The sequence below is a fragment of the Moschus berezovskii genome, chromosome 21, assembly GCF_049115385.1.
Source record: "Moschus berezovskii isolate FMDL1 chromosome 21, NW_MosBer_1.0, whole genome shotgun sequence".
Classification (NCBI taxonomy): domain Eukaryota; kingdom Metazoa; phylum Chordata; class Mammalia; order Artiodactyla; family Moschidae; genus Moschus; species Moschus berezovskii.
This window is the reverse complement of record NC_142480.1, coordinates 56,119,446-56,137,412: the sequence shown is the minus strand read 5'-3', so window position 1 is coordinate 56,137,412 and position 17,967 is coordinate 56,119,446. Positions and strand designations below refer to the sequence as shown.

At 49.8% G+C, this 17,967-nt stretch overlaps 1 protein-coding gene across 1 annotated transcript in view; it reads left to right on the top strand.

Annotated features, from left to right (window-relative positions):
- RGMA (repulsive guidance molecule BMP co-receptor a) overlaps positions 1–17,967 on the top strand; it is a 49,148-nt gene that overhangs the window by 7,101 nt on the left and 24,080 nt on the right. The window contains exon 2 of the mRNA XM_055417731.2: positions 13,458–13,573. Within this exon, the coding sequence (XP_055273706.1) occupies positions 13,458–13,573 (116 nt within the window). The remainder of the gene's footprint in view (positions 1–13,457; positions 13,574–17,967) is intronic.

Below are 17,967 nucleotides of genomic sequence, written 5' to 3'. Positions count from 1 at the left end.
ACCACAAGACCTGGGTTTGAACCTCTCCCTGCCATTATATTCTCAGCGACCTTGGACAAGTCGCTTAATCTCCCTGAGTCTCAGTCTCCTCATTTGGAAACAGCTGTGTCCATCACATTGTTGAGATGACCCTCCAGCTACGTGAGAGACTTCGTCTTATAGTGGTTGCTCAACGAAACTTGAGTATAACTGATAATGCACTTAGAACCCACCCAGAAGTCAAGGTTATCTAAAAGTCCTTGGGCACTAATTCAAAAAGATACATGTACCCCAATATTCATAGCAGCATTACTTACAATTGCCAAGATGTCAAAGCATCATTTGCAGCAACATAGACTTGGAGGGCATTGCGCTAAGTGAAGTACATCAGACAGAGAAAGACAAATATTGTATGATGCCACTTAGATGTGGAAGTTTAAAGCTACAACAGACTAGTGACTATAATAAAATAAGAAGCAGCAAATTCACAGGTATAGAGCACAAACCTGTGGTTGTCAGTGGGGATGGAGAAGTGGGCAGCACAGGGCTGGTGGCGTGGGAGATACAAGCCACTGGGTGTGAGATAGGCTGTAAGGATGCATTTGTGCAACATGAGAAATAGAGCCGATATTTTGCAATAATTGTAAATGGAGTGTGACCTTTAAAAATTATATAAAAAGTAATTTTTTAATTTAAAAAATAAAATAAAAGACCTTGCGGGAATTCTGCGGATTTTCCCCCAATTTCCACACATCCAAAGACTGGAAGGTATAGTAGATACTTTGTTACAATCAAAACAATGGTTCTTATCCCTAATATAAGACTAACATTGGCAATTATTTATCAGCACTTACTCTATTCCTAGCATCTGTTCTAAGTGGTCTATCACTGTGTTAACTCATTTAATCTTCATAATAACCCTGTGAGGCAGCCAAAGTATATCCCCATTTTTCAGATGGGATAACTGAGGTTTAGAATATCTGTTCAGACTTTATGTTCTTGGCCAGTGTGCTATACTGACTCTCTAATGTAAAAGAGAAGACATTCCCTCAGCCTCCAACAAATTAAAAACAGAAAACCATGGTGGTAGATAAAATGTCACATAAAGAAATACATTGGTTTTTTCCTAGACTGGCATCCTTCCCTGCCGCCCATCAGCTGGGGATCTTCTTTATTTCAGCTTTGCATTAGCCATTCTAAACAGTTTTGAATTTGATGAATAACTTGGTTATCTGTTCCTATTGCTAAATGCCTATGGTATTTGTGCTTGGCACCAACTTGTTCATTAATCCAAATACCGTGGCCTTCTGCTGGTTGGGAGAGATGCAGACGCACTGTCAGTTCAAACAGTTGCCATTTGGTGGATAAATAGGTCCAAGCTGGTTCTTCTCCCAAGAGCTTACTGGAATGGGAAGAGGAACATACTGGGTGGTCTGTTCTCCCTTAGAGGAACCTGGGGCGTCTTAGTATAGGCACCCAAAAGTTGTTTTAAAATAAGAAGTTACTAAGTGTTTTCAAGGTGTGGTTTCAGGTATACGGTCGTATTGCTGAGAATGATTGCCGAAGAATTTCATGCTGGCACTAAATCATAGAAATGTCACTTTTCAAATAACATTTCCTACTTGCTCATCAATATTTTGCTTGGGGGAACCCAGAAGTGGTCCAGATGGGGCTCCAGAGTGGCCCCGCGGAGTCAGGTGTGGGCAAGGCCATTTAGTTACAGAGCTAATACCTGAGGGATTACCTCAGGTATTGAATACCTAGGAATATTGAATCCCTAGAGAAACCAGACTATGAAGCTGGGAGACACCACCCCCCAGGGGAGTGGGGCACCCAGGTCATGATTCTGTAGATTGAGAAGCTGCGGGTCCAGAGAGAGGATGGGACAGGGGCCACACAGCCAGACGTGGACCCGCCCCCAACCGCAGGTCTCGCTTTCTCCGTGTCCACTTCACTGTCTAAACACTCTCAATCTCGGACTTCCCTGGCAGTCCAGTGGTTAAGACTCCGCACTGCAGGGGGCACAGGTTCGATCCCTGGTCAGGGAACTAAGATCCCGCATGCCGCACCGTGCCGCCAGAAAAAGAAAAGTAAATAGAAACTCTCAATCTCAACACCGACAAGAAAGCAACTCACAAATGCTATCACTCCGTACTGACCTCTGTAGGCAGAGTTGGCAGCTGTAGGCCAGCTAGTGGGTGTGCGCTGGAGTCACGGACAAGAACTGGAGAGGAAAGTGAGGAGACTTTCATACATGAAACGCCAGCTGTATACTAGTTGACAGTCCCATCCAGGGAGAAAGGGAAGATGTAGCAAAAGAATGAACGAAGCTGCTCCAGGAACTTGCTGAGCGTCTCAGCGGCCAAGAGGAGAGGTACGAATAGCTGAAAGGAGGAGCTTACCTTATGGAAATGCGACCCCAGAAACTGTCAGATCATCTGAAGGCCTCAGCTCAGCCTGAGATGAGACTGGGGGATCTCAAAGGGAACCCTTTCTTCCATCCTGAGTGAGATGAGCACGTATGACTAGATGGACAAGGGTCAGTAGAGGCAGACAGAAAACCCAACGTCTCTCTGCCTGGGAAGGAGCCAGTGAGCTCGTCAGAGGTGGCAGGTGACGGCTGGGAGTCACCCAGACCTAAAGACCTGCCCAAACCCCACTCGGCCAGCTGGATGACCTGACGCAGGTTACTTACCTTCCACCGTGTAAGGTGGGGTAAATGTGGATTTACTAACTTACACATGAGAGAAGACAGAATACTTGTTTTTGAAAATGGGAATTAAGTCCAGGAGAAAAAGAGGATGCAATTGTTTTAAGGCAGTTGGCATTCCTCACGTGGACTATTTTATTTATTTTCATTTATTTTTAAAGTGGCATATAGCTGACTCTGCTGACATCGGTCCTTATAGTCAAGGCTATGGTCTTTCTGGGGGTCACGTACAGTTTTGAGAGCTGGACCATAAAGAAGGCTGAGCACCGAAGAACTGATGTCTTCAAACTGTGGTGCTGGAGAAGACTCCTGAAAGTCCCTTGGACAGCAAGGGACTCAAACCAGTCAATCTTAAAAGAAATCAACCCTGAATACTCATTGGAAAGAGACTGATGCTGAAGCTCTAGTATTTTGGTCACCTGATACAAACAGCCAACTGATCACTGATGCAATGGACATGAGTTTGAGCAAACTTTGAGAGATGGTGATGGACAGGGAGGCCTGGCGTGCTGCATCCATGGGGTCACAGAGTCAGACCCAGCTGGGTGACTAAACAACAACAGCAGCATAGCTGGTGTACAATATTGTGTGTTACAGGTGTATAATATAGTGATTCACAATTTGTACACGTTATCCCCCATTATTCTCCATATACAGTTATTACAGAATATTGGCTATATCCCCTATGTTGTACAATATATCCTTGAAGCTTCTTTTATGCTCAATAATTTGTATCTCTTAATTCCTTCCCCCTGTAGGGCCCCTCCCCACTTCCCTCTCCCCACAAGTAACCCTTAGTTGACTCTCTGTAAATCTGAGTCTGCTTCTTTGTTCACATGGACTGTTTTCTATTGAAATCTCTCTCTATGGACATACATCCCCTTTGGTTGGGGAACTCAGTTCTTAGTCTCTTCAGCTCCTGCCACGAGTGGAGGGACTTACAGGGCTATTTCACTGAGAGACAGAATGAAATAGGAAATACCCGCTGGGGAGGGAGCATTTGGAGGCTTGCTAATACTTTTTGGTAAAATGATAGCTAGCTAGCCAGAGAAATCCATTGATTGATTGATTTTATGTGTGCTTACATGCATACGGAAATATCTAGAAAGATACACATGAAACTGTAAATAGTCATGACCTCCAGGGATAGTGAACTAATTTCATTTAACAGGAAATTGATTTTTTTAACGTGTGTATAACACTGTTTCAATTTCTTGAAATAAATTTGATGTTAGATTGAAGGAAACTGAAAGTCCAGGAAATTTGCTCTCTCTGTATTTTCTTTTAAAAAAAAGAATCCTTTTTATATATTTGCAGCACCATGAATATGCACTTGTCTACCAGCTGGGGTGTGTGCTTCTGGAAAGGCTCTGGGGCAGACAGTCCACGCAGATGTCCCATGCCAACCTGGTCCTCCAAAGAGGACCCCTGAGCAGGGGTGCCACCCCACGGGGCAGTCCGATGCGCTTTGTCTACAAGGTGGAATTTTGACAGACGGTGTTCCAGTCTTGAGGCCAATAGTGATGCAGCTGTCACCATACCTGGTGCTAATGATGTCTTGCTCTACAGTCAGTGGTCCAGTTCGTTAAAGACGCTACTGACAGAGACCCCAGTTCTGAAAGACTCCCCAGCCTTGTTAAGTCCCAAGTTTATTTGTGGCAATCGAATGGGAAACAAACATGAGGCTCCTGAGACAGCACACAAACACCACTCTCAGGAGTCCTCAAAACTAGAATTCCTCATCTCCACACCGGACTGCCCCCCCGGGGTTCCAGGAGGGGGTTGCCGAACTGTCTGCTGCTCATCTGAGAACCCCCAAAACCCGCTCAGAGCCCAGTACTCAGTGACTGACTGTTGAATGAATGAAACAGAAAAACTGATTAAAAGAATCTGCCTTGTAGCAGTGGAGGGATCTTACTAACCTGATCACAGACATTAAAAGACACGTGAAGAGTATTAGTTGCTCAGTTGTGTCCAACTCTTTGCAACCCCATGGACTGTAGCCCACCAGGCTCCTCTGTCCACGGGATTCTCCAGGCAAGAATACTGGAGTGGGTTGCCATTCCCTTCTCCAGGGCATCTTCCCAACCCAGAGATCAAACCAGGGTCTCCTGCATTATAGGCAGATTCTTCACCATCTGAGCCATCAGGTAAGCATAAGACATGTCCAAAAGCAAATAAAATCTGCTAACGACTGAGCGCCTTCACTTTCACTTTTCACTTTCATGCATTGGAGAAGGAAATGGCAGCCCACTCCAGTGTTCTTACCTGGAGAATCCCAGGGACGGGGGAGCCTGGTGGGCTGCCGTCTATGGGGTCGCACAGAGTTGGACACGACTGAAGTGACTTAGCAGCAGCAGCAGCAGAAGCAATGTGTTTTAAATCCATTGAGAGGTTTCAAAGAGAAAGTGAAATATTTATTCAGTTTCTAAAGAGAGCCATTGGAATGTCAGGGAAAGATGTGTTTCAAAACTCCATTAAAATATTGTAAAAATAAAAACATCTGCATGTTTTAATTAGTAAGAATAAGCATCCCACGGGGTGAGGGACAGAGCTCAGAACCAAAAAAGCGATGTGCACACAGAGAGAAAGGAAGCCTGAAACAAAGGGAAAAAAACAAACAAAAAAAAACCGAACAAGGTAAGCCAAAATGGGAACACACTGAAAGGCTTTCCAGAATCAATCAAGGCTTCTTGATGCCAGAGTAAGGACAGTGAGAACCATACTTTGGAAGAAAAGAAGCAGGGAGACTCCTAAGTTGTCATGGAAACAAACAGGTCAAGGAAAGCCTGTGGCCCTCTACCCCAGGACCATCTGGAGGAAAGAGAGAAGTGGCAATTAAAGATGGCAGTCATATCTCAGTGGCCAAAAAAGGCAACTTTCCTTCCACACTGGCCCTCGCCCAAGGGCTTACATGCTGGGCCTCCTGCCCACAAAGGAAGCCCACCCATCCAGGAAGGGTCACATTTAATAGTCACTTTGGTGGAACAGATACTAAAAAAGTAGTATCAGCAGGCACTTTGTAGAGTCCTAATTAACTGGCCAAAGCACAACACACTTTCTGAAAAGGGAGCATGAAACTGGACCGATCGTCTATTAGCATTCCTTGAGGAGGCAGAAACAGGCCTGGAGAAGCACAGGGAAGAATTATGTTTAGACGTTCAAAATTCCTTCTGACAAAGTTCCACCCCAAAGGTCATTTCCAATAGTAAGTTCCTCCAGAATGCAGGGGGAAATCGCCATGGATCAGAACTGTCCTTAGAGATAGGAAACAAAAAATATGATAAACAGGTACTTTTCTAAATGAAGAATTATAAACAGTGGGGATCCCCAAGGATTGCCAGTGCTCCCAGACTTTGTTTAAATGTCCATAGATCATCTGGAGGAATGAATGGTTCCAGGCCTGCAGATGAAATGGTTCCAGACTCTGTGGAGAGATGGCAAACAAATGGTGATTAACTACAGGACCAGTTTATGAGTTTACAAGAAGATGCATATTAAGCTTTCACAGGGGCAAGTCTCATCCAATGCATTTAGGAAAACATAATCCAAATTACAAAAATAACGGACTGTGTCCAGGCTGTTTATAGCTCCCAAGGAATCTTGAGGGTCTTTGCAAAATGTTTGTTTGCTGAAGGCCATGCAGGACCAAGTGTTCAGAAATGGTATCAGACACTAAGCCAAAAATAGTGCTCTCCCTGGGCTCTACCCAGACCTGGCAGTTTTATGACCTTCTCCTAGAGAAAAATATCTCAGAGCTGTAGGAAGGTGAGTAATTGCCCAAACGGAAGTCTTTCCCAAGAAGCTGGCGTGCTTTGTTCTTGAAAGATGTCAGCATGGAAAGATGAAGCCAGAAAGGTGATATGATCAAAGTCTATAAAACCTTAAAGGTTACGCAGAGATTGAGCAGCTCTGGTTCATCAAATCTGAGATGGCCAGACTCAGTGTAGCCCTTGAAGTCTGAAGGAGGAATTTGAGCTGTATGATGCAGGGGACTTAAATCCAGTGTTCTGTGACAACCTAGAGGGGTGGCGTGGGGTGGGAGGTGGGAGGGAGATTCAAGACAGAGGGGACCTGGTACACCCATGGCCAATGCATGTTGATGTGGCAGAAACCAACACAGTATCATAAAGTAGTTATCCTCCAATTAAAAATAATTTTTTAAAAAAGAGGAATTTGAGGGATAATTACAAGAGGATTGGGTCCCACTAAACAACTGAGCTCCCCAAAACGTGGCACAGTGAAAATTTTTTCAAATGTGAGGAGTGGAGGAGGCTCAGGAAATTTCGCCAGTAAATGAGTTTTTCCAGTCAAAAAGAACTTAAAAAGCGAGTGCCATGTCCCCCTCCAGGGGGTCTTCCTGACCCAGAGGTCTAACCCTCCTCTCTTGCATTTCCTGCATCTCCTGCATTGGCAGGTGGACCCATTGCCACTAGCGCCACCTGGGAAGTCCGGTGGGTTAAGAGCCATTGACAGCACAACACTGGAAACAGTGACAGACTTTATTTTCTTGGCTCCAAAATCACTGCAGCCATGAAGTTAAAAGACACTTGCTCCTTGGAGGAAAAGCTATGATCAACCTAGACAGCATATGAAAAAGCAGAGACATTACTTTGCCAACAAAGGTAAGCCTAGTCAAAACTATGGTTTTTCCAGTAGTCATGTATGGATGTGAGAATTGGACTATAAAGAAAGTTGAGCGCCAAAGAATTGATGCTTTTGGACTGTGGTGCTTGAGAAGACTCTTGAGAGTCCCTTGGACTGCAAGGAGATCAAACCAGTGAATCCTAAAGGAAATCAGTCCTGAATATTCATTGGAAGGACTGATGCTGAAGCTGAAACTGCAATACTTTGTCCACCTGATGCGAAGAACTGACTCATTGGAAAAGACCCTGAATCTGGGAAAGATTGAAGGCAGGAGGAGAAGGGGGTGACAGAGGATGAGATGGTTGGATGGCATCACTGACTCAATGGACATGAGTTTGAGTAAGCTCTGGGAGTTGGTGATGGACAGGGAGGCCTGATGTGCTGCAGTCCATGGGGTCGCAAAGAGTTGGACACGACTGAGTGACTGAGCTGAACTGACAACACATCCCTGCACTTCTGACGATGGCAAAAGTACCTCCTGGGACCCGTATTGGACCTTAGCTTTCTCCTGATTGGTCGGAAATCTGCCTAGACGTGAGAAGACCCAAAATCAAACCAGTTTCAGCAAAACTAGGACTTTGTTGGCTCCCATAACTGGAACAGGCTCTTGGGTGGCTCCGAGGAGCTAAGATGAAGCTTCAGGGAGAATCACATGCTAGAGAGTGGTGTGGGGACAGTTAGCCCTAAAAATCTCCATCAGTCCTTGAAAAGCTCACCAGATGCAGTTCAAGTTTAATAATAAAGATATATATATATGCCAACTCTGCAGACACAGCTTCAACCCACAGCACTCTTCAACACTCGCCTTCCTGTCAGATTACTACCCCCAGATCCATCCTATGGAGGAATCAGAGATCAGAACTGGGCGCTTCCTCATGGCAACAGTCTCAGGACAGGTTCTGATTGGTCAGCTTGGGTCATGTGCCAGTCTCTGCTTTAGTGAAAATGATCATTAGGTTCTCTGTCTTGCCTGGACTTTACCTCCAAGAGGATGAACTGATTGACTCAACCTGGGTCTTATGTGCACCCAAGGTTGATGGAGGGTGACAGAACTTAAAACCTACAAGTCCCTATACATCTGTCACCTGGGAGAGCTCATTAAAAATGCAGACACCCAAGGCTCTACCTCCTGAGATTCAAATTCAGATGCTCCAAGTGGCGCCTGCATGCTAAGTCTCTTCAGTCATTTCTGACTGTTTCCCACCCTATGGACTGTACCCTGCTACGTTGCTCTATCCATGGAATTCACCAGGCAAGAGTACTGGAGTGGGTTGCCATTCCCTCCTCCAGGGGATCTTCCCAACCCACGGATCGAAACCTGCGTCTCCTACGTCTCCTGCTTTGGCAGGCGGATTCCTTACCACTAGCACCACCCTGGAAGCCCTGAGTGGCACCTGTGCATCTGTATTATTGCTAAGTCCCCTGAGATGGTCTCCCAGAGGAATAAATCCCTCTTCTTCAGAAGGCTTTGGGTGGGGCTCCTGAGTTCTAAAGATGCACACCCTAGCAGAGCATGTGCTGGCCTTGCAGAGGCTTTCCCAGGCGAGCACTCTCTGTAACCTCAGCTCTTTCTCCTATAGCTACCGTCAAGATCTTCCAGCTCCTCAGACAAGCCACACCTTGGTAAATGGTATCTACGGTGTTCCTTCTACCTGGAAGCCCTGCCCTGTGCCTCCTCCCTTGCCCACCACCTTCCCCTGACACACACCCCACCGGGAAAACTTCCCACGCTGCACCCTAGACTGGGCTGGAGGCCCCCGGCACCTATGTTCTGTGCCTCCCTGTCAGAGTCTGTCATTCCTTACTGACAGAGATTGTTAAGTTTATCTGTCTCACCTTGACTTTAAGCCCAGTGTGGACTCGCATCATTGGCATGAAAGACACATACAGCATGTCAGGGATGGGGTTTGGTGTGCCTGGCTCTGCAGTTTATTAGCTGGTAATTGGTTGAGTACTTAAGTTCACCCAGCCTCAGTTTCCTCATTTGCAAAATGGGGATAATAATAGAACCTACCTTAGCTTAAAGTGTCTAGAAATGTACTTAGCTGGCACCTGACATAATGTGAGAGCACATTGAAGCATCAGCCATTATTATTATCATTCTTTTCTAAATTGTGTTTATTTATTTGCCTGTGCTGGGTCTTTGCTGCTGCGTAGTCTCTCTGGCTGTGGCAAGCAGGGGCTGCTCTCTAGTAGCAGTGCCCAGGCCTCTCATTGCAGCAGCTTCTCTTGCTGCTGAGCACAGGCTCTAGAACGTGGGCTCAGTTGTTGTGGCCCACAGGCTTAAAATTGTTCTGAGGCATGTGGGATCTTCTCAAATCAAGGATCGAACCTGTGTCTCCTGCACCAGCAGGCAGATTATTTACCACTGAGCCACCAGGGAAGCCCCTATTACTATCATTCTTACTGAAAATGAATCTTTGAAGACACCTCACAAGATTTTGGGTCAAGCCTTCCTCAGGTAGTCAACTGTTCACTTCTGACTTCTGCTTTCTCCCCTCACCTTCCTCTAATACCTATTTCTACCAGCAGTTCAGAAGACAGGAGTTGTCTTATTGAGTGCTTTGTCCCCCAGGGACTAGCATGCACTAGTCCTAAATATGTATTTATTGACCGATGACTCAGGCCCTGGACTTGAGAACACCCTGTTCATACCCCAGAGGCTGGGGAAGCCAGAAGTCCCTGCCCTTGGGAGGGCTTCAACCTTATGTAGACCTTGCCTTCCAGGAGCCCTCTGCCCATTCATCACACAGCACTGCCGCCACCCAAGGTGGAAAGGGAGAGACGGAGGGATGATGGTTCAGTGGGGGCGCCTCCACAGCCAGGACTGAGGGAAAGGGAGCCGAAGCATGACAAAGTCTCCAGGGAGGACGCAGAAGTGGTCAGAAGGTAACGATAGCTCTTAGTCTTAAGTCAGCTACACGCAGAGTTAAGTGAATTTCTATGGCAAACGGAGTGCTGAGTTCCCATTTCAAGAATTTCTTATTTTTGCAGAGAGCCGGGGAGTTGTCGATAATAAGCTGGTTGGTTTGGCCAGTGTAGACAGATTCCTCAAGGTCAACACAACCTCATATTGCTCTATTTGTGGCTGGGTTTCTCTTCATAGTCTGAGCTGTGTGAAAGCCAAATCTCTACTTTTACGATGTCCAAATTCAGCCTCACACATCTCTCCTTGTGAGAAGGAAGGCCTTTGTGTCCCCTGCCCAAATGATGCCCTTATGCTGTAGGAACTGGATCTCCTTCCCAAATGGCGGCCAGGCCCCATTGTACAGGCACACCTCATATTATTGCACTTCGCAGATACTGCTTTCTTAAAAAAAAAAAATTGAAGGTCTTTGGCCACCCTGCATCCAGTAAGTTTATCAATGTCATTTTTCCACCAGCATTTGCTTCACAGACTTTGTGTCTCTGTGTCTCATTTTGGTAATTCTCTCAGTCCTTCAACCTTTTTCTTTACTGTTACATTTGTTTGGTGATCAGTGATCTTTGATGTTACTCTTGCAAAAAGATCCCTGACTCACTGAAGGCTCACTCGACAGCATGTTTTAGCAGCAAAGTATTTTTTGTTTGTTTCTTTTAATTTATTTTAACTGGAGGTTAATTACTTTACAATATTGTGGCAGTTTTTGCCATACATTCGCATGAATCAGCCGAGGGTGTGCATGTGTTCCCCATGCTGACCCCCCTCCCACCTCCGTATCCCGGTGCTGTGCTTAGTCGCTCAGTCATGTCTGACTCCTTGCGACCCATGGACTGTGGCCCGCCAGGCTGCTCTGTCCATGGGCTTCTCCAGGCAAGAAGACTGGAGTGGGCTACCATGCCCTCCTCCAGGGGATCTTCCCGACCCAGGGGTCGAACCTGCATCTTTTATATTTCCTGCACTGGCAGACGGGTTCTTTACCACCAGCGCTACCTGGTATACATATTGTCTTTTTGATATAATACGATTGCATACTTAACAGAGTACAGTGTGGTGTAAACAACTTTGATATGCATTGGGAAGCAAAAAATAATCCACGTGACTTGCTTAGTTGCTTTGTTGTGGTAGCCTGGAATGGAACCCACGATGTCTCCAAAGTACATTTGTATTAAGTTGTAGTCTTGGGGTGACAATGTTATCAGCCTGCCCCTTACAGATGAAGACACTGAAGTGTAGAGGCTCAAAGTCCTGCAGCCAAAGGCCCCCACTCTTGTGCAAGGACAGTGGCTGAAGGGCCTGCTCCCAGGCCTCCTTCTCAGCCTCCCTGCGGGGTCCCGGAGTCCCATTCTCTGACCTGGAGATTCTGCAGCTGTGTGGGGGTGGGGCTGAATTTACTGTCGCGGCTGCTGGGAATGCTAATGGACCCTTTCTCTCTCATTAGCGAGAAGCTTTAGAACTAACTTGTGAAAGGCAGGATCTAGCAGAGGGTGTTAATTGGTGGACCTCAAAGGTGCCTCTGTGCAGTCTGGTTCTGGGCCCCGCCTCACTGTGCTGAGGCCATCCTGCTATTCTAGAGAATAAATTGTGGGTCTGGCTTCTGGACGGGCCGGGCCTGAGAGGAATGCAATCCGAGACCTGGATTTTGAGGTGGTGGCCTTTCCCTAGAGGAGCCTCCAGCATTTTGCCAACGGGGGCTTAAAATAAATCCTTTTTTTTTTTTTTGAGGGGGAGGGGGTAATGATAATTAGACAGAGCCTGTTGGACTGAGACCTAAATTTCTGAGGGAACTATGGTGGCAGTCCAGATTGTAAAGGCCAGCAGTGGCCATCATGGCATTTTGCCCTGAGGAGACAACGGCTCGCTTTTGCCCCGTGGCCTGGCTGCTTGAGCTGTTAGTCCTCTCTCCTACCTGTTTTGTGGAAGCCAGGTTCAGCAGTTTGACTGCTTCCGGTTGCATACAGACCTAGGGTGCTCTTCCCCTCACCCAGAGCTTTCTCCGCTGGAGCTTCACTCCCTTGGAGGCCGGCAGCGTCCCAAAGGCAGACACGCAGCCCTGCGGCCTCCACGCCGGCAGCGAGTGACTGCCTGCCGCAGTGCTTAGAGAAACATCGGAGTGGGATAAAAGCTCAGAAGTCTTTTTCAAAGAACCCGAGGAGTAGGCTAGGAAGTGAGGTGAGGGGGTCGCCGAAGGAGGAAGGGGTTTGACTAAAAACACTTGCTCCGGCCTATTTGTGTTCCATCCAAAAGGCCTTTCTCAGGGGACCTTGCCCGTCTCTTAAATAGCCCAACAGCCGCAAGACAGCTGCGAGGCCTCAGGAATCTTGAGGAGGAGACATTTTACTCCTGGAAAAATAAGTGACCAACTTAAAGGAAGTCACCACCCTGATGCCCTCCCAGGCGCGGCCTTGGTGGCCTTGCCCTGGCAGTGCCCGGTGTCCGGGCCCTGTGTACTGGGGGACCGCAGCATCCACGCCTCGGGGTGGGGGTGGTGAGGCGGGGGTCGCTACCCCGCCGCCTCAGTTGGGCTCGCGGGCCCCCACGGGATGGGGTTGGGGAGATCCGGAGGGCCACCCGCCCCACCCCGGACATATCAGAGGTGCATCGTTCAGCCTCCTGCACCGGGACACATCGGAGTGAGAGAAGAGCCCCAGGTGTCAGTGGCGACTTTGGGACTGCAGCCTAGTTGTAAAGGGGTCCTGGGTATTTTTTTTTCCAAGCTCAGTTTCTATTAGGTTGGCCGCTTTTAGGGAAGATCGGGGGCGGGGGCGGTGCCGCGCGGCCATCCTTGCACTCTGCGGGGCTTGGCCGTCTCGGGGGGCTGGGACCTTTCCCGGGTTACAGCCGCGGGGTTCGGGGCGCCGCGGCGCGCCCACAGTCCCGGCTTCCCCGGGTCCCCGAGGCCAGCGCCGCGGCGCGGTCCCCGCCCAGCTCCTCTCCGCCCGCCCCCCGCGGGCCGCGCTGAAACCCGAGCTCGAGGGGGCGGGCCGCGCGGCGGCGGGGGCCGCGGGGCCGCGCCGACATTGGCGGGGAGCCGGGCGCTGGCTGGCGAGGGAGGGGCGCGCGGGGCGGGGGGGCGCGCCGGGCGCCCGCGGCCGAGGTGGACCGAGCCTCCCGGCTCGCAGCTCCCGCCGGCGGAGCGAGGCCGCCCTTTCTCGGCAGCGTGATTTATCTGCTTCTTTTTCTCCTGAACTCTTCTTCCAGGGAGAGGCTAGTGGTAACAGGCCGAGCTGGATGGATGGGTATGGGGAGAGGGGCAGGACGTCCAGCCCTGGGATTCTGGCCGACTCTCGCCTTCCTCCTCTGCAGCTTCCCCGCAGGTAAGGCACTGCCCCAGCCCGGGGACGGCCGGCTGGGCGCGCTGGGCCCGCTCCCCGGGTCTCCTCGCGGCGCCGGGCCACAGGTCTGCGGGCGAGCCAGAGCTCAGGTTCGCCGGGTGCCCTCCAGCCCCCGCCTCGCGTTTCCACGCGTCTTTGTTTCTCCCGCGTCCAGCCGAAGGCGCGATGGATGCGCGTGGGGACCTGGGGGGTTGGGGGAACCCTCTCAGGCTGCAATGAGAAAGAGCCAGGCGGGGAGATCGCAGACGCCGGGGACGTCACCCAACTTCCCAGAAAAGGGGGTACCCGGGACGCTCCCCTTAGGGGCCCCGGAGGAGAAGGGGAGGCACGGACTCGGATCCGGGGGGCACTTTCTCTGGCTTCTGGTCCCGCAGTTTGCAGACCTGTCCGGTGCCCAGGGGTGGAGCCGGGGGCGCCCCTGAGGTACCGGCCAAGCCCCGGACCGCCCCCTCCCGCGGGACCCCGTCCCGCCCCCACGGGCTTACCCACGCAGGGAAGCCCACGGACTGGGCACCGCCGGCCCCTTGTTCCAGTGTGATAACATCCCGCGTCGCCCCCTGTTTGTTTTTATTGTGTCAGAAAGGGAGAGAATTTCAGAATTAAAGCTGAAAAAGCCCATCTGTTTCCAATGAATCCCCCATAGTTTTTCACAATGTTTTTGGCAGATCGCTGCTTTCAAATTCCTCCGAGCCGGGACCTCTTGTTTTTGTTGGGGGAAGGGAGACCAACTCCACAGAGAAGCATTTGTTCCTTCCCAAACGCTCCAGTTTCTTTACTTTTTTATTTTTTTTTCCCTTTCGGGGGGAGGGGGAAGGCACGAAACTTAAATCCCGGGTCTGTTTTCTTTATAATGTTTCATTAAAGTTTATTCCATTTTTGCCATATGCTACTCACAGCCTGGAAACGCCAGTTAAACCCTTTATATCCATTTTCCCCTTGCTAAAAAAAAAAATACAAATAAACCCAGAGTCACGGACCAAATGGTCCCCGATGCAAGGCGGGATTTCCCGGCCGCTTCCATTGTGCTGCGGGGTTCCGAGGTGTCTTTTTGCAAAACTGAGAGCTTGCTTCGCCCCGCAGCCGGAACGAATCCGCAGCCCCCGCGCACTCCCGAGCTTTGCAAGAAAGGACTTGAGTTAGACCGGGGATTGGGTTGTTTTGTTTTGCTCCTCAGCCAACTGGGTTTCAGGAACTGGCAGAACTGGGCAGTCCGGACCCGGCCTGGCTGTAAGTTGGGGCTCCCGGTGGGAGGACCGTGCCGCAGCGGTAAGGGAGAAAGGATCCGTTTACCTTCCCGCCCCAGCCCTGCTTCGGGGCGGGGGCGGGGGACCCCCCTCCCCGGAACCCACCCGGCCCCGCGCGCCCCAAGGGCGTCCCGGGTGAGCCGCAACCTGCTCGTAGTCCAGGATTACATTGGGGAGGCCCCGGCCAAAGACAGGACGGAGGGTGTCAACGCCTCAAAGAGCCCTTGCTCCCACCCCGTGCACCCTCGCCCTGGAATATTACAACCTCCATATCGAGTCAAGCAGCAGGGAGTCCTCCGCCTCTTCCTTTTTTTTTTTTAAGGCAGTTTCCACCCCTCCAACCCCCCTGCTTCCCCGCATAGAAGGGTCTGGCTGATTTGGTTCCCTCCCAAGAACTAAGAAAATAAAATTTGAAGCGACCCTCCTCTTTCAAAAAGAAAAGAAAAGAAATCCCTCCTCCTTTTGGAGGAGCAGGAGTTTGCAGTGTGTGTGCATCTCGATTTGGTCCAGATAAAGATCCAGCCCATTGGAGGTTTTATCAGATGGGTTGATAAATGGCTTTTGTCCCTTGGCTGCCATGGGGGATGTGATCTCAGCTTGGAGCTGAAATTGAGAAGAGGGGCTTAGAGGCCCTTAAAACAACACCTTCCCGCTCTTAAAGCGGCAGCACTTGTTAGCTTCTTGGGCTTCTTAGAAAACTTTAAACGTCTCCCCCTTAGTCTGAGGAAAGCTGGTGGGTTATATAATTCACAGCCCGAATTCCATCACTTGTTTCCAAGAAGCCCATTTCTTTTTGGCTTCAAGGCTGGTAACTAAAACCTGGCAGATAGAGCAGATAGCTGTTGCACTGTCATGCCAACTGGCTAATGTTTCTTCTAATTTGAGGCCTTGACAGGCGCATTTAGTCAAAATTGCCCACCTTGCTGAAAACTGAGCTTCCAGTATGCCCGCACGGAATACACTGGGGGGCTCTGAGAACGTGTGGGCTCCGGAATCCTGGGTCAAGAAGAGAGGCTCTTAAGAGGTGAAATGGATCATTTCCACCACAAAGAGACGGACTATCATATTCTTGACCTGTCGGCAGAGGGGCTGCTTGGGGATAAAGTCAGAGAACCTGCAGGTCTGGTGGGGAGTGGGGTGGGCATTTGAGAAAAAAGAAAAGAAAGCGCCGGAGACAGTCAGGGGCCATGTGTGCCGGCTTCTCCCTCCAAAGACAGGTGGAATCCGCTGGAACAGCCGCATGAAAGCATAGGCTTGTTCAGTGCTAGTTGACTTGAATGGAGTCCAGGAGTAAACCCATAGGAGTGCAAATTAAATTGGACATAGTTATGTGGAGAAAGATGCCTTAACCTCTTGCTAGACTGAGAGGGCTTGTGTCTTTTGAGAGTGCTTACATGTTCTCAGCATGCATGGCACATCTCCTGCAGTCCTGACACAGGGACAGCATTGGGGGCCCTCATTTGAGCAAGGCTGGCGTCCACCTCCAAGGCCTGGTGGAAGGACAAGGGCCCTTCCGTGTCCCTTGGGTCATCAGGGTGTCTGCGGGCAGGATGCTGTACTTTCAGCCAATGGACAGGGTGGCCACGTCTAGTTGGGAGGGGGGCACGTGGCGGGAGGCCAAGAAAGACTTCTTAGGAGAGTCTTCCACTAATAACATCCACTTCAAAACACAATTAATAGATACTTTTTTTAAAACTTTGAAACCACCTCGACTTAATAAAACAGATTTCCAAGAGGAACTCATCAAAGTCATATGTTGTAGACTTGGCACGCTTCCCGTTGGCTACATATGGATGCTGTACTCTAGCTCCGGTGGTCCTTGGACCAGCAGCACCAGCCTCCCCCGGGAACGTGTTAAGAACTGACTGATGCTCTGGGAGTGGAACATGCAGTCTGTACTGTGACAGACGTTCCAGGGGGCTCTGATGCACCTCAACTGTGAGGATCAATGTTCTAAAAATTATTGCCCTGGACCTTACATGTTTCCTCCTATCTTTCCCTTTCCTTTTCAACTACAGTTGTTTTAGAAATTAATCCTCGTGGGGAAACTAAGGCCTGCAGAGACCCAGGCCCTGTGCAGTATCCAAGGACATCCATGCCATTCTAGAGTTGAGGACGTTTATCTGAGAGCTGCCATTCAAAAATGTGCAAGCAAGTCCGCCCGCTTATCACATCGTTGTCCTGCCAGTAGGACTTTATGTCCCAGAGGGAGAGACTGAAATGAGTCCCGTTGCCAGAGCCAGATGGCTGTAGCGCCAGCCTGTAGGCTGGTGCGTGACACGCCAAGGGATCTGCAGGGCTGAGCCCCGGCTCCAGAGAGGGTGGGATGTAAAGTTCTGTGGATGGTTGGCCCCTTTGGCCCTGAGGATGAGCTGGGGCATAAGGGGAGGATCTCTGGTCGTCAGGTTTAGGAAGGGAAACCGCTGCAAGCTTGGAGGAATTGCTAGCAGTCACCCCAGTGCCAAAGGAGAACTGGGCAGAGACTATCAACAGGTTCAGATAAGGATGCTCCGTGAGATGGGGCAGTTGGGTCCAGGTCTCTGTGGAGGTAAGGGAACTGCATGGGGACCACTTTATGTGTTGGAGGTCATACGGTTCCTGCTAAAATGTCCAATGTGCAAGGCTCTTAGAACTGGTTAGAGGATCGAGATTTTATGTTTGGTTGAGGGGTTGGTGTGTCATACTGTTTTAATGCCTGGCTACATTCAACCTGCCTAAAATTGAGGGCACTGTTTCTTTAGGGTGACTGACTCATTCCAGTGGAGCCAGGAATTTCTAGTTTCAAAGTTGGGAGTCCCATGTTTTTAGAAGCCCCCTCAGTCCTGGGTACCCCAGGATGGTAGGTCTCCCTGGACCCTCCATGTCCTGGGACCAGGGCTTGGCCTGTGTCTGATAATCCTGCCACCGCAGACTGTTCAGTCCTGGGTGTAAAGGGCCTCTCCCTTCTGTCCGTTTACCCGGTGCTGGGCCTCCTTCCTGCGCCCTCTCCTGCCTATCTCCACTGTCACCTGCTAGGAGCAGCTGAGCCGCCCTAGGACCTGCCCCTGGGGTGATTCCCCCCAACCCCACTTTCCAAGTTGTTCAGGAACTCGGGGCTCTGCGTGACCCTACTTGGAGCACCCAGAAGGGAGA